The sequence below is a fragment of the Vidua chalybeata genome, chromosome 12, assembly GCF_026979565.1.
Source record: "Vidua chalybeata isolate OUT-0048 chromosome 12, bVidCha1 merged haplotype, whole genome shotgun sequence".
Taxonomy (NCBI): domain Eukaryota; kingdom Metazoa; phylum Chordata; class Aves; order Passeriformes; family Viduidae; genus Vidua; species Vidua chalybeata.
In genome coordinates this window covers 17,268,771-17,283,627 of record NC_071541.1, presented here as the reverse complement: position 1 = coordinate 17,283,627, position 14,857 = coordinate 17,268,771, and the positions used below count along the sequence as shown (strand labels likewise).

The 14,857-nt window shown below is 48.9% G+C and overlaps 1 protein-coding gene across 4 annotated transcripts in view; it reads right to left on the bottom strand.

Moving 5' to 3' along the window:
- The window catches only part of DAG1 (dystroglycan 1), a 49,540-nt gene that overhangs the window by 14,185 nt on the left and 20,498 nt on the right, over window positions 1-14,857 (bottom strand). For 3 of the 4 annotated variants that reach the window (XM_053953869.1, XM_053953868.1, XM_053953871.1), the window contains exon 2: window positions 907-1,316. In XM_053953869.1, coding sequence (XP_053809844.1) covers window positions 907-1,188 — 282 coding nt within the window. In that variant the 5' untranslated portion in view covers window positions 1,189-1,316. Of the gene's footprint in view, window positions 1-906; window positions 1,317-8,997; window positions 9,017-14,857 lie in introns of those variants that run through there. The other variant, XM_053953870.1, reaches the window with a different exon arrangement.

Below are 14,857 nucleotides of genomic sequence, written 5' to 3'. Positions count from 1 at the left end.
CTTGCTGGAGCCAGCAGGATCACATATCAGGATTGGGATAACTGTGTGACTGTACACAGAGCTAAACCAAACCTGCCTTCCAGGAGAAACTGAGATGTCAGACTTGCTTCTGACTTCTCTCCATCTCCCTCTGATCTTCTAAGACACACCAGAAGCTTGTCCTTTTATAATGCTTTATAATGCTCTTTGAAAAGAAATCCTGAAACTGGAAGGCAGTTGTGTTTTTTAAGAATTTTCCGAATTCCACGTGATCCAAGCAAACCCTTCCAGGAAAGGACACCAATGAGCACACCTGTGTTTGACCATGTCCCTACCTTCCTCTGAACTATATTCTGCCCCTCTCCTACACTCAGGACTCATTCCAAAACACAGTTTTCAGGTTCTTGCAGTGCCAGTGGCATGAGTTTAAGTCAGATAAGGGGAAAGGCTACCATCTTTCCCAAGGGGACTTAGGGGCAAGGTTAGGAGAGACAGTGTCACAGGCAGCCCAAAACCCTGCTGGCAGGACAGGTTCTGTTTGTCTGGCAATGTTTTGTTACCACAGTGAAGCAAACTCCCCGAGCCTGAGCAGCAGTCCTAGGGAAGCTGTGGCTCCCCAGATCCCACGAATGTGGGATCCCCATTTCCTCATGAATGTGCTCATCGTTCCAGGGGCAGAGCATCTCATACTTTAAATACAGCCAACAAATTCAATTAGTCATCCCTGAGAAGTCTTCTCTGTTACAGAAGAGAGAAACTTCGCAATGAGATGTCACTAATTTCTTATAAAAATCCTTCTCCTGTAGTCCTACAAAACTGTGAGGCTGCTTCCCAGCCACCCTCATGACCCTGCCCATTAGTGGGGTGACTCGCTCAATCCTGCATGAATATAACTAAAAATGATCCTTGGGGAATGGTGTTTCTCACCTGGACAACTTCTCCATTGGAAGCAATTAAATCCGTGGGGATGGAGACTCTGAAGTAGCGTCCCACCACGGCAGAGCTGTCGGGTATGCCCACCACAGCCGGCACAGTCTCCCGCAGCTCCGAGAGCACCGAGTGCATGGAGGCCTCCAGCTGGTTTTCCCAGTCCCGAACCACTTCCGCCGGCTCGCTGGGCCAGTGGCAGTGAGCAGAGGCTGCCAGCAGCAGCACAGGGAGCCAAGTCCTCCCCAGGACAGGGGCTTGCAGTAGGCATCCAACAGTCATTCTTCCCAGCAGCCTTGGTAACGGTGCTCCAGCTGGAAAGGAGATCACAGGGAATCTGCAGGCACCACAGCACCGGCAGGGGATCCACCAGTCCTTCACAGCAGCCTCATCCTAGGAGTCCTGGGAACCTGGTTAGACATAGGAAATCCAATCAGCACATTAATTAAGATACCCAAGCCAGCCATTCAACTCACAGTGACCTTGCAACGGACAGAGGGCTACTGGCCATGTTACTCTCAGTGCCTCAGCTTTTGATTTAACTGCAAGTTACCACAACCATCAGAGAGCACGAGAGCTTCTCAGCTCCACTTCTGACATACAGCATCTCCAAAGAAACAAGATCCTCCTGCTTTTCTATGCACACAGCCATGTTTCTGCTGCTCTGGAGACACAGCATCCTGAGATAGCCACAGGTAGGGAGACAGGGGAGATACAACCAAAGCTGAGACTGAGCACAATACTAATAGCTGACCTTTCAAGGCGAGCCGAAGCCAGGCTGGAATATCAGTGGATTTAAATGCCAGTTACCCAGTAGGAAAGATACCAAGAAACATTTGGAAGTCCAAAGCTGCCATCCTAATGGCTTGACACATGACAGATGCTTCTGCTTCTCTGACCCATGAGACTGGTTTTCAAGCCAGGTCTCCTCTCAGGTCCAACTTTTTGTATTAGTGTGTTCAGAGCTGATCTGGGGCCTGCAGCATGCAGCCCCAAATCAGATTGGAGTGAGCTATGCACACAGTGGTTTATACTGCCATCCAACTCTCTCCTGCTTGTACAGCTCACCCATGCCCACACTCTGCCAAGACACATCTCCAGCTCTCCCTCACTTTGTTGTTTTGTTCTTTCACTTTGTCCCCATCATTACCACCTCCCTCCTTTCTCTTTGTTCCTTTGGCCATCATTTCCTTTGCTTCCCCAGCTACTTCTCCCTCCAGACTGCATTCAGCCATGGCACAGATCTGTGCCACCATGTTCCTCTTCACAGACTGCTTGCAGGAGACCAGTGGATTCCTGGAATAGGACAGAGCCATTTGGGACCCCAGGGAACTTGTACTGCCCACTCTGGTATGGCAGTTTGCAGCCAGCACAGCCCCTGGTAACGAATCTGCAGTAATGAGTAATGGAATGGTGGGTTACACAGGATGGCAGGACAGACATACAGACCAAGCAGACATTGTTCAATGCCAGGAGCACACAAGACTGGGTTCCCTAATGCCTTGAACCAACTCCTTTTTCCCAGGCTGAGAGAGAAGTGGCTCCAAATTCCCAGAGCAAATCAGCACAGCTTCCAACCACTGGCTCCCAGTCGGATTTATTTTAGCCTGTTCTGATGATTCACATCAGGCTGTCCCAAGAGACCCTGGAGCCAGTCTGTGTGGGAAGGGAAATCCCACTGCTTCTTGCTTTTGCAGAGCTCCCAGAGCAGCACAACAGGACTCAGCTGCCTGCTGTGCTGGGGCCAGGCAGGGTGTATTGCCCACCAGAGGCTTGCAGAAGCAGGCAGAGGTCTGCCCATGCAGGCACCCAAGGCTACCACAGCAGGCTCTAGGAATAACAGGAGAGATAAGGTTTGGTTGCTTGCCCTAAAGCCTGAGCTCTAGAGAAGCTGAGAGGCAGCGTGTAAGGACCTGCACATTTGCACCCCTCGATGGGCCTTTCACTATAAACCCCACACAGAGAAGGGCTGACACCTCCTGCCCCAAGGTAAAGGGCCCAGGGCACAGCACAGAGGGCTGTGGGTGGTGGGAATTCGGAGCTGAATGCAATAACCTCTGGCTACAGGATCCACGAGGCAGATACCTGATCTGACTGCTGTTCTGTGGAGAACCTGTCTCAAGTGAAAGGCAGAAGAGACAGCAGAGGCAGGATAACATTGCTGGGAACCACAAGACAGATGGGAGGATGGCTGGTAAGAAGGTCAGTGCTACAAAAAAGCCCACTCCCTGCTGCTCTTGCGCTTCCAGCTGTCTGAGATGACCGGGAGGGGAATATACCAGATGAAACAAGGAAGGCGATGCCAGGCTCTTCCCAAAGGCAAAGGAACACAGACCCATAGACTCTGCTGAGTTGGAAGGGGCCCATCAGGATGATCAAGTCTAACTCCTGGCACTGCACAAGACACCCCAAGAATCCCATCATGTGCCTGAGAGCCTTGCCCAAATGCTTCTTGAGCTCTGTCAGCCTTGGGGCTGTGACCATTCCTTGGGGAGCCCATTCAGTGCCCCACCACCCTCTGGGTGCAAAACCACCAGCACAGGATGGTCTTCACCCAAAGAGAGGTGCCTGAGCTGCTTCTCCAGAGTTTATCCTCAGGAAGTAGCTGCTGGGTAAGGACAATTCACAATCCCTATAGGGTACATCTCTCCTACCATCCTCCCAGAGGAGGATCTGACACACTGCAATTGATTTCAGATGAGCACAGAGTTATCTCAGTAGGTAAATGAGTACCACGGTAGGTGTCTGGGGAAGAATACCCAACAGGCCATGTGAATGAGCTACAGAGATGTCAAAGACACCTGCAAGAGGTCCTGAGGAAGTCACTGCTCATCATGATGGGAAATCAGGGGACTCTGTCCCTGCACTGTGCCTTACAAAGCTGAAAGAACTACTTTCACACTCCAGAGCCTGGAGCACGGCGACTGCAGTGATGACACCTTGTCCATGAGCTATTCTCCTGAAAGCTGCTCGTTGGAAGGTCCTGATGTGTATGGCAAGCACGGGCAGGATCAGAGACTTGTAGCTAGGGGAGGAACGTGGCAGCAGCCCCGTGGCTGCCATGGGGCTGAGATGCTATCAAGGAAACGTGGCTCCCTCTCACTGCTGCACTGAGTATCCACACCTGAGCAGAGGACAGACACCCCAGACAGCCAGACACACAGTGTACAACTGCACGAGGCTGTAAAAACACCTGGAGAGGTGCTTCAGGCCAGTCCCTGCCCTATCACACCGCAGTGGAGCTCATGCATGAGCGTGGTACAGCTCTGTGTTGCTCAGCCAAATAACGTGATCCAGCCTGAGGTGTTTTTGTTGGATGGAGAGGAGCATTTGGGCAGAAAGGAGCTGCTGGTTCTTGGTATCTGTGGTGAGCAGGAGAGGAAGATGAAGTCATCACCTATTTCAGAAATACTTACCAAAGCAGTCAACAAACACTGCCCTGTACTTGCCCCTCAGCCCAGCAACTGGCCAATATATGCTCATGTGACACTTGCAGGTTGCAAATTCAGAGTTTCATTTTAGGGGAACTATGGAAGAACAGGCTCAGCATATAGGAGTGAAGCACACAGGAGGTATAGGAGGAATTCAGTAGCTGATAACAAAGAACAAACAGAAGAGCTGAGAACAAACTTGCGCCACCAAAAAAAAAACTCTTAACACAGCTCCACCTCACCACACAATGGACAGAAGCTGAAACACTGCCAGCCTCTCACAGTGTGTGAAGGAGGAAAAGCAGGGTGGTTCCAGCTATCAGCAGAGCTGTAAAAGGCACTGCCCTGCAGTGCTGCGGTCCACAGGGACTATCAGTGCAAGGTGGAATACCTTTTGGGATAGGGAATCCCCTGCCTAAAGCCAGTAGTGCTGCTCTGCAAATCTACTGGCCACCAGTACTGTGGGTCTGGATGCAGCTGTGGAAGAGTGAATGTTACCTGCAGCAAGGCAGGAACCCGTGCTGGGACCTGCCTGGTGCCTCTGGTTTGAGAGCCCACACCGCCTCACATGGCACTACCATGGGTACAACCCTGACTCAACTGAGAAACCATCCCAGCTGTATTTGGAAAAAGGCAGCATTCTGGGTCATTGTCCATGGCTGGTGAGTGGCACAGAACTGGAGCTCTCCAGGAACAAAAACCTCAGCGCTTCACAAATTCAAAACAGGGCCAAAACCAAAACACAGATGGAATTCTGCAGGTGGTTTTCTGCTGATCTCTGGGAAGCATCAGGCCATAGAGGTGACTGACTTAGGCAGCACTTCCCAGTTAAGAGGGAAGGCTAGACCACCCCAGCTCCTCGACATGGCACTGTGCTCCTCCTTCCAGCAGGATCTGCACTGCCCAGTCTCGCAGAACAAACACAAAGGTTCAGGTTAGTCCTGAATTTCAGGATGTTTTGTTCTGTCTGATCTTCTGAAAGAACTGAATTTCTCTTTATTCTCCTGCTTCTGTGAGAGCTCTTTTGGTCTCAAGTTCAAGCCTTCAGAGTGTTGGATGAAACATCAAAGTCAGTATCAACATCTGCTTCAGTCCTAGTGCATGTGCCAAGGTTGATTCCTGATCTCCAGTGCCAAACCCCCTCGCAGAGCCACAGAACCGGGCCTGCTTGGTGAAGTTATGATGCTGCATTTGATATGATGCTGACTTGTCAAGGCAATGCTGGAATTTGCTCCTTCTCCATGCAGCTATGAGACCCACTGACACGGTAAGGACGTGCTGTACCTTTGTTATCCAGGAACACTGAACAGTGCAGGCAGAAGATGGGACTGAAAGGAAAGACTGAGAGCAGGACAAAGTAGCTACTCCCAGCCATGCATTTTCCCAGAGACTTTTCCTTCTGCCCATCACAGACCCATGTATGGAGCCAGGGGAAGCATCCCAGCCAGAGGAGAGTGGCTGTCCTAGAAATGACTCTTCCTCTGTGGCCGATTGTGACACCACTTCAGCAAGAACCAGTGAAAGTGAAGTCTCTGTCCAGCTGCATCTAATCCAATTGCTCAAGCACACAATCACATCACTGGGCTGCGGTAATTAATCACCACCAGCATATTAATGCCACTGAGCCGAGCGTGCAGAAAGCTCAAGTAACTGCGGTGCAATTCTTGACTCCGGTTAAGAAGATATTTAGGAGTTAGGAGGAATCCCACTTACCTGATTGCTTATTTACAAATATCCTCATTAAAGAAAGCATTAAACAAGTGGCCTTTCTCTAAGCAAGCAAACTCAGCTAAAAAGATTTGGAGCACATTTGCAGAGCAGAGCTATTGTCTCTGCAGAGATCTCCCGTGCGTGTTTCCACAGGAGGATCTCTGGGCAAGCCCCGTCAGCTATCGCGCGCCTGCGAGTCAAGGCAGCAAGCAGCAGGAATGATGAAATCCAGCGTCCCTGGCCAGGCACACAGAGATGGCACTCTGCCGGACGTGCTGCCCGCTCCCAAACACGACAGCAGGCACCCCTGGTGCCAGCCTGGCGGCGTGGCCCGGGCAGAGGCGGCTGGTGCTCCCTGCGCGTCTGCGCCCTGCTGAAGGAGCCCGGGAAGGGGGGCAGGAGGGACAAACAGCCCACGGGCAGTGTGTCTGGGCACAGCAGCCCATCACCAAGTTATGAACTAACAGTCTCTTCAAGCCCAAGAGCATGCTAGCCTGCAAGCCTGACTTGTAGTATGTACGTGGAGCATGAAAGTTAGGAAACAGTCAAGAGTTTCTGTGCCTGCCCTCCTCCGGACGTACCCTGAAACAAAGGCAGCAGCCCTTCCAACAGACTATGTTAAAGGCTATGGGAAGTGCAGCAAACGTCTCTGGGGGTTATTTCCAACCTCAATGGCTTCTGCCACGTACATTCACAGATGACCCGAGCTCCAGACGCTGCTGCACACAGCATGAGTTACAGACAGGGATGTACAGCAGAACAACCACACAGAGACACACTGGTCACATACAGACTCAGGGCAGGCATCTGCCATGAGGGAACAGGCCAGGAAGAGGACAGCAGATTCACCACCAGACAAAGCTCCCCACTCCACATTGCTCAGAGTGACAGCATCCTGTCCTGCACAACACTAACCAGGCATCTCTAGGGATGGTGGCCTTACTTACACGGAGGCTGGAGGACAAGCTCATGCAGTTTCTGGCTTAATGCTGCACTCACAGCTGCCTGCTCAAAGCCACATGTGCACCAAAACCAAAGCAGCAGCAGCTCATGATCAGAGATCGGACCCTGGAAGACCTATCAGAGGGGGAAGCCTCAGATCAGTGCTCCTGAGGCCCCTGGAGCTCCTTCCACCCTCTCCCCCCACAGCCATCAATAGCTGGTCACCCCTGACACCATCAGCTCAGGAGGTACCAACCAAGCTGTACTCAATTCTTCACCCTAAAACTTCATTTCAACATCATGTACCCGCTGTGTATTGTCACCACATTAAATGTGGTGAAGGTGCTCAGAAGTGACACCCAGCCCAAAGGACATAGGCACAAAAAGAGCTGCTTTTTCTGGTCCTCCTCCTTCTTGTATTTCTGCACTGCTCGTCTCCAGCACATCTGGTGTCAGTAACAGGAAACCCTGATGCCGAAAAACAATCTAGGGTAAAAAAAACAAACTCAAACCCAAAACAGCAGTGCTAAAAATGTGTGCTGGGCAGGGAAATAAGCAGCACCTTCCTGTTGATGGGGAACTCGCCTGCAAGCTGTCACTAACTTGTTGCTTTCAAGTTCCAGAGGCCACGGGCAGTTTCGTGACGCTTGTGCGGGAAGTGGTCACCACCATCAACACCTTGCAGCAGTTTTTATTCTGCTAGAGCAAGCACTGAGATATTTAACTTTCCTGTTGCTGAGAGGAAGCTTTCTGCTACCTTCATTACCGCTCTGTGAGAGTGACAAAAGATGCAGAGTCTAGTTTTTCTTTTTGCCCCATCTGTTTGTCCAGAAGCTGGGCTACTACACTGCTCTCCCCAACTGGGGACTCTATTCCCAGAAAAACTTCTTTACCTCAAGAGGTAAGCACTGAGGATATGTTCCAGTAAGCACTTCAGCAAGTGCTGTGCAGGGGAGGAAGCAGCCTGGCAGTCCCAAAAACCCCCAGCCAGGGCACTCCTGCTGAGGTATGTGCAAGGGGCAGTGCAGAGTGGCAGCAGCAGAAGCACAAAGTACACCAGATCCCTTTTGGCAGCTGGAGCATGTTTTTTCTTCCCTGCAGAGCACATTTCCTCTGCAAGATGCTGTGGCAAGACTTGTTCTGGAGGCAGCACCTTCCCCAGCCTCCAGCAGGAGGGATGAGTAAGGTACCCACAGGTGCCTCTCGACTATGCACTTCCACACTGACCTGACAGACTTGCTGGAAGACCATCTGGATGTCCCCCTGCTCATCCACCCTGCTGGACTGGCCCCTTGCAGGCTCTGAGTGCTACCTGCCCTGTGCTTAAGCCATGTCTCAAGTGTCCCCTGTGCCTGACCTGTGGCAGTGACCCACAGCTGCAGATTTTGGCTAGGCAACACTCCCGACTCTTTGATGAAAGTTTCAGCAACCACAATCAATCCCTTCCTCCACTTTGTTATTCCCAGACAGCCAACTCAGATCGTATCTTCAAGTGCATTCAGTTGAAAGGAAACTCAGATATAATCTTCCCAAGTATTTAGAAGGCCTCAGAGATCTTTTTTTCCCCTGTAATTACAAACATTGCAGACAGGTAGAACTGCCATTTGCTTGCTGCCAGCAGCCAGGAAAAATTAGGATATAAACATCCACCAACAAGCCCAAGCAGAGGGACAGCTTCAACAATGCCACTCCACACCTCTTGCATCCTGTGACCCAGGCCTATCTCAAGAGCAAGCTGGCAGAGAAAAGTGATGGGAATCAAAGGTATAAAGTGGATCCTTCGTGAAGGAAGCTTGAAGAGAACAAAGTGGGATGCATCGGGGCACAAGGGAGATGGGAAACAAGAGCCCACGCTCTCCTCTAATAAAAGGACCAGAAGCCAAACTAACTCAAACAAAATGGGTTTTCTTAAGGATCCCATAGGGTCATGAACAGGAATGCTTAAACTTCACGTGGTTTTAAAAAAAAATAAGGGTGGGACAGACAATTTTATAGAAGGCAGAGTTACCAAGGCAGTGTTTCTGGCTCAAGCATCACTTGATCCTGGGACGGCATTCATGGAAATGATGACTCGAATTCCTCTCCAGGCATCTTCTCCTGGCTGTTATTGGAAAAGGCATATAGGCTAAATATACAGCTGCAGCAGGGCAGAGCAAGGGTCTGTTTGCCTCAGGGCATGCACTCTAATGTGGCTTTGGCTTCACTTGTGTTTCCAGTGCACAGCCAGCCAGAGCAAGTCCATAAAAACTCTGCTCATAACTCCTGGTTTTGTCTGAAAACAAAGTGACAATGTGTAAAAATCCTAATATTTAATTCTGTGTTTAAGGGAATGTAAGCTAAAGGTAGTACTAAAATCCACAGGAAATTAAACTAGAAAAGTTTATGGAAAAAAAAATGGGACTAAGATCTCCTTCCATACAAATACCATAAAAATGCATATTTTGAAGATAAACACAACAGATGTGTGCATATATATATCTATACATACATGCACACACACACGCACAAATGTTCCCAAGGTTTAATAAAAAACAGAACTCAAGGCGCCAAGATAAAACAGGGAGTTTTGACTCCAACTTTCTCTTTAATATGGAAAGTTTTGTATCATGCTGAACTTGTCACTCATTCTGCAATGAAGAACTTGGCAACACAAAAAAGCATTTTAGCAGAAGCCATCCCATCCTGCAGGAGAGCTGGGACAGAGGACACCAGGCTGGCAGCTGGGGCACCTGGAGACAAGGCAGGAAAGCACATGGACACAAGAAGTAAAACACAAGGCATCACTTTTTAAATGTGAGGACTACGAAGCATCAGAGCCCGACCTTGTGTTCCTGAGCAGGCAGGTTGTTCCCCAGCAAGTGCCAAAGGACATGTGCAAGAGCAGCTGGTGTGACAGTCACCACTGTGTGTCCTGTCCCCTGGTATCACTCACCATCCACCAGCTGTTTCGAGTCTAAGTCACACCCATCAATGACCTTTGGTAGAAGTCACCGAGCTGGAAAGTGGGTTTCTATCAAAGAGGAGGTTTCTGCTGCTTCAGAAACAGGTTTAAACCAAGCCACCATCACTGACAAGTGACTGCAGCCTTTCCTCTTGCTCCAAAGGAACAAAATCATCCACAAACCTCTAGCAGCACTTGAAATCTCAGCCTGGAAAAACACTTCCTCCCTTAAGCTGCTCAGCTGTACCGTGCAGGAGATGTTCTTTACAGCTGTAGTCACGAGCACTGAAACCAATGAGGCTAAAAAGATTTACATCTCTTGCTTGATTTCTTAATTGAATTAAAGGTTGAACAAAACCCCTTATGAGGCTTCAGAGAATCCACATGGAAAAGAAACAACGAATAACCTAATTGGAGAGGAAGCTTCCACTGGACATTCTGTCATAACAAGTACTAAAGAGTCCTTACAAAAAGAGAAAGACCCTGAGGGATGAACTCCTAGATCACGCAAGGCACAAAATCTGGAGTTTTGGAGTACATTACACATTGAATGGGTCACATAGAGGAGCGAGGTGAGCTTCAGTGTCTTTTTAGCCAAAACTCCTCCACCTACCAGTTGTCTATTTTTTATTTATTTAATTTATATAAATAAGGTACAAAACCCCTTCTGCCAAGTTAGCAAGCAGAAGCTACCAGAGGGGTGAAAGACATAAAAGACTCACTGACAAGAGAGGGCAGTTCTGTAAATCACCTTCTCAGGAAACTTGATCAAACTTTCAAATCCTGTTCTGAAGGAAACCCTTCTGAGGCTGCACCTCTGGCCTTACTCTTGAGTTAGAAGGCTCACGGCAGGACCCTTGCCTGTGCTTTGACACATTCTTTTCATCACTATAACAGCTTTTGGGCCCCTCTAGGACGTGCTGGCACTGTGGCCACCAGGCAAGCACTGGCTTTGTTAATGGTACTGGCAGGAGCACCCAAGTGTGGGCAGCTGGGGCTGGGGATCCTCCAGTGCCAGGAACACACAGCCTGAGGGCTGCAGGCACCAAACCCAAATCTGAAAAGAAGAAAGGGTCAGTGGAGGATTCACACTCACCTCAAAATGCTGTTTGGCTGGAGTGCTTTGTGGAGACACGGCCACATTCCAAGGGTCTATAATCACCTTCTGGGTATTCCACAAATTCCTCAGATAATGAAATATTTCTCGCAGGTCCTTGAAAGTGCTCAAGCACTATAATTTCCTACAGGTTGGTGTCACAGTGCCAGGACTGAGGCACTAAGCAGAGGAATGGAGGCAAAGCTTTGGATCTCTCCCCTACCTGCTACTGCTACCAAGGCGAGGGAAAGCAGCGACAGCTGACATTAAGCAGAGACAGGAACCAAGGAAAAGCAACACCAACAAAAAGCCATTTTCAGCACTTCAGCTGTGTATGCAGCAGTATTTACGTTCTTTGTGGCAGTGTAACTAAGGGCAGGCACATTCTGTTTAGAAACATCCCACCATTCCAGTAGCTTTACCACCCCACCCTGCAACTCCAAGCCAAGGCATTAAGATTCAGCTTCATGGAGTTTCTCAGCCCTGATTTATTACTCAGCAAGCAAGACTGCCACAGCTCTTCATTTAAATATATTTACCCCCCAGTGACTATTGCAGAACAGCCAGGACATCAGCTGTGGACCTCCAACTTTTAATGTTTCTCATGAAAACTGTTCTAAATGCTTTTTGGCAGAAGGAGATAGAAATGTTCCAACTTTAACCATCAACCATAAAATGGAAAAGCTGCAAAATGAAGCAGCATTGCTCCCATGTCACAGAGGCAGAGAAAGCTTCTAGAGGAGGAATTAACTCCCTAAAGATCAGCAGCTTTCAGCTGGGCAACACACTCCCTTAAACCAGCAGAAATTCAGGAGTCACTAAAAGCCATCAAATGAATAACCTCATCCTGCAGGTGCACATTTTTATAAATGCCTTCTATTCCTGGAGACCAGGACTGAAAGGCTGGGCTGCTTCAGTGGCACTCTGCTCCTCACAGTCACCTCTGGCCCAAGCTGGCCACCCTTTCCTTCAAAGGGCAAGTCCAAAAGCAAGAGCCCAAGCTTACCAAGGCAGAAGGACAGTTCATGGCTTTGCAGGTCCATCTCCTTCCCAGGTGCTCTGGTGCAGGAAAACTGATTTAAATTACAAAGCAAAGATGAGCACCTTAAAAGACCAGACACTGACAGTGCCTGCATGGCATTCCTGCAGCATTAATGTCACTAAATTATATTTGAACTAAATTATGCTATTTAGCTGCACTGTGTAATTATAAAATAACCCTCATCTGGTTTTGACCATGGCCTCAATGGCTTCAGCCAGGAGCAGGGAAGACTGGAGCTGCTCATCACATGTCCACTGGCACAGAGATAGCTCCAGCTTTTCTCCCCACCCTGCTCTGGAATTGAGGAATCAAGAGACAAGTTCAATTATTTCAAGGCGAGATCGGACATATTTACTGCAGTATCAGTGAGATTTAGGCTTTTTTTAAAACACTAATATTCTGCCCCATCCATACAGATAACAGGACACATTCAGCCATAGCTCAAGCTCATTTCTTAAACCAGGGATCATGCATTCAGGATCTGGGCAAGAAGGGCCAGAGAAACAACCCTGACAGCACAAAGCCAGGTTAACTAAATACCTGCTTCTCTCTCACACAAAGCAGTTTCAAGGGCTGCTCTGAGCAATCCCCCTGCAGCAATTCCAAAATAAACATCCTGCCATTCCCTGATCCCAAATTTCAGAGACAAAAAAGTCCAAAGGACTTAAAAATAGGATCAAATTGTCCTGCTCAGACACCAGACAAGTTATTCAAAACTAGGACCCAAGGACAAACTGGGTTAAGAGCATTCACAGGAAAAGGGGAGGCAGAGAGACTGCAAGGACAAGGTAAGGAAAACTTCTGTTTTCCTTCTGTAAGCAGCCACAGAGCCTGTGTAGTGTAACACATTTGCAATAGTTAACTAGCTGGCATGGTATCTGGAATCAGACCTCAAAAAATGGCCCTGAGATTTAGCCACAGCAGAAAAAAAATCCAGTAATTTTTCCCTCCTCCATCTTGTACAGGTCAGAGATGTTGAAAGCAACATCTAAATGTCTATGAGGAAAGAAACCCTAAATTACAGTGTATTTAAAATAGTGTGAGCACAGGCTGCCTCCCTCTATTTTGACTTGCAATGCAATTTTTACACAGGAGACCCAAAGCTGCTTGCCCAGCCCTCTGAAGCTGTCCCACAGCTTCCTAGGTGACAATCTGCATGGCTGTGAGGGGACAGCAGCACAGACTCACAGCTGCACACTGACTGCAAGACAGCAGCAGCTGTGGCAACTGAAGTGGGCAGATCAAAATATGAATTCAAGTTATAAAGAGAAAAAATGGAATAAGATGGGGTAGATCCTGTACTGACTACTTTCCCATTGCAAAGAAACACCGTGGAGCATAGGATGACTCCTTCTGCAAGAATCCCAAGAATGGGGGCAAAGTCATCAGAGCTCCAATGTTCAGATGCCATTCTGAGGCAACAAGGTAAATTAAACCAGCACTCAGCTGGGTTTTGTAATAGTTTGATCTTCTCTGAGCCAAGCATCACCTTTTCTTGCTCACTGTGTGTGCTCTGGACACCCAAAAACCACTCTCCCCTTCACCTCTTAGCCAAGTTGGACGTACTCTGTGTAACCCCCTTTCGTAACAGCAGTGCCTCTATGCCCCTTTTTCCACTACTTGGAGCTCTGCTCCCACAGAACCACCCTTTCTGCCTTGGGGCACCCAGAACAGAGCAGAGCCCGGCCCCAGGCACAGTCTGTGCTGATGACCTCGGCAGAGAAATGACAGCAGCCCCACTTCTCAGCCAACAGCCACCCACATCAGTCCTAAGTGTTCCCGAAGCTGTGTAACAGCAGACAAATGCATTTGTCCTTAACCACTTCTGAATCCACCCCCCCAAGTCACTCTCACTTTGATTTCGGCTCAGCACTCGCCTGACCTTCACCGCTAATGCGATGTCCCAAACCCAGTAATTAGTTTAAGAGGGCATCCTGTTACTTAGCACCCACTGGACTATCCTTGCTCTTCTCACAGTCACATTCCTATGGCTGCACCTATATCCCAGTAAGCCTGAAACATTTCCCAGAAAAACCTGAGGGCTCACTGCTATCAAACGGCACAGGAGAACATAAACAGTTTAGCAAGAGCATATGGGCTCTATGGAGAGAGATGCACAAGCACCGCAGGAAAAAAGGCAGTCTTGGAGTTGCAGGGAGGCTGTGGAGCTCTGAAGGTGTGTTCAGCCTGCCTTTGCTTTACAGAGCTGCTGCAGATGTGGGGAAACAATGAAACTGCTTATCACAGTACATCCCATTCAGGTTGCAGAGAGCAATTCCAATCCCCAGGTGGCAAGCGCAGCAATTAGGTACCCAACGACACGCACCAAAGCTTTGCTTTGCTTATGTTAACTTCAGTGGTTATACAGTATTTCCTTGGCTCACTGTCTTTAACAGACTGTTGGTTCAGGGATGAGATCAGGTCAGTCCTGCAGGACCTTCTTGCACTTTGTACAGCATTTGGAGGATGCAGAATAGTCCAGCCATAGGCAGGGAACTTACAAGTAATTCAGCCGAGCCAGCTACAAAGCCTGATCACAATCCCCATTCCCTCACCTGGAGGGGCTGGCCCTAAAGTTCAAAAATAAAAACCTACTTACACCACAGCCAGCATCTCTACAACAGCCCACCTCTGAAGAGCAGCTCTGGACTGGCCTCTTCTGAGCTTCATAATGGGTTGCAGGGGGAAAATGTGGTTTTAGCAGTTCAGTCTATCCCTTGCAAAGCAGAGACGCTATGCCAAAAATAACCTGGCTTACTAGTTACAGTCACCAAGCACTCACTTAACAG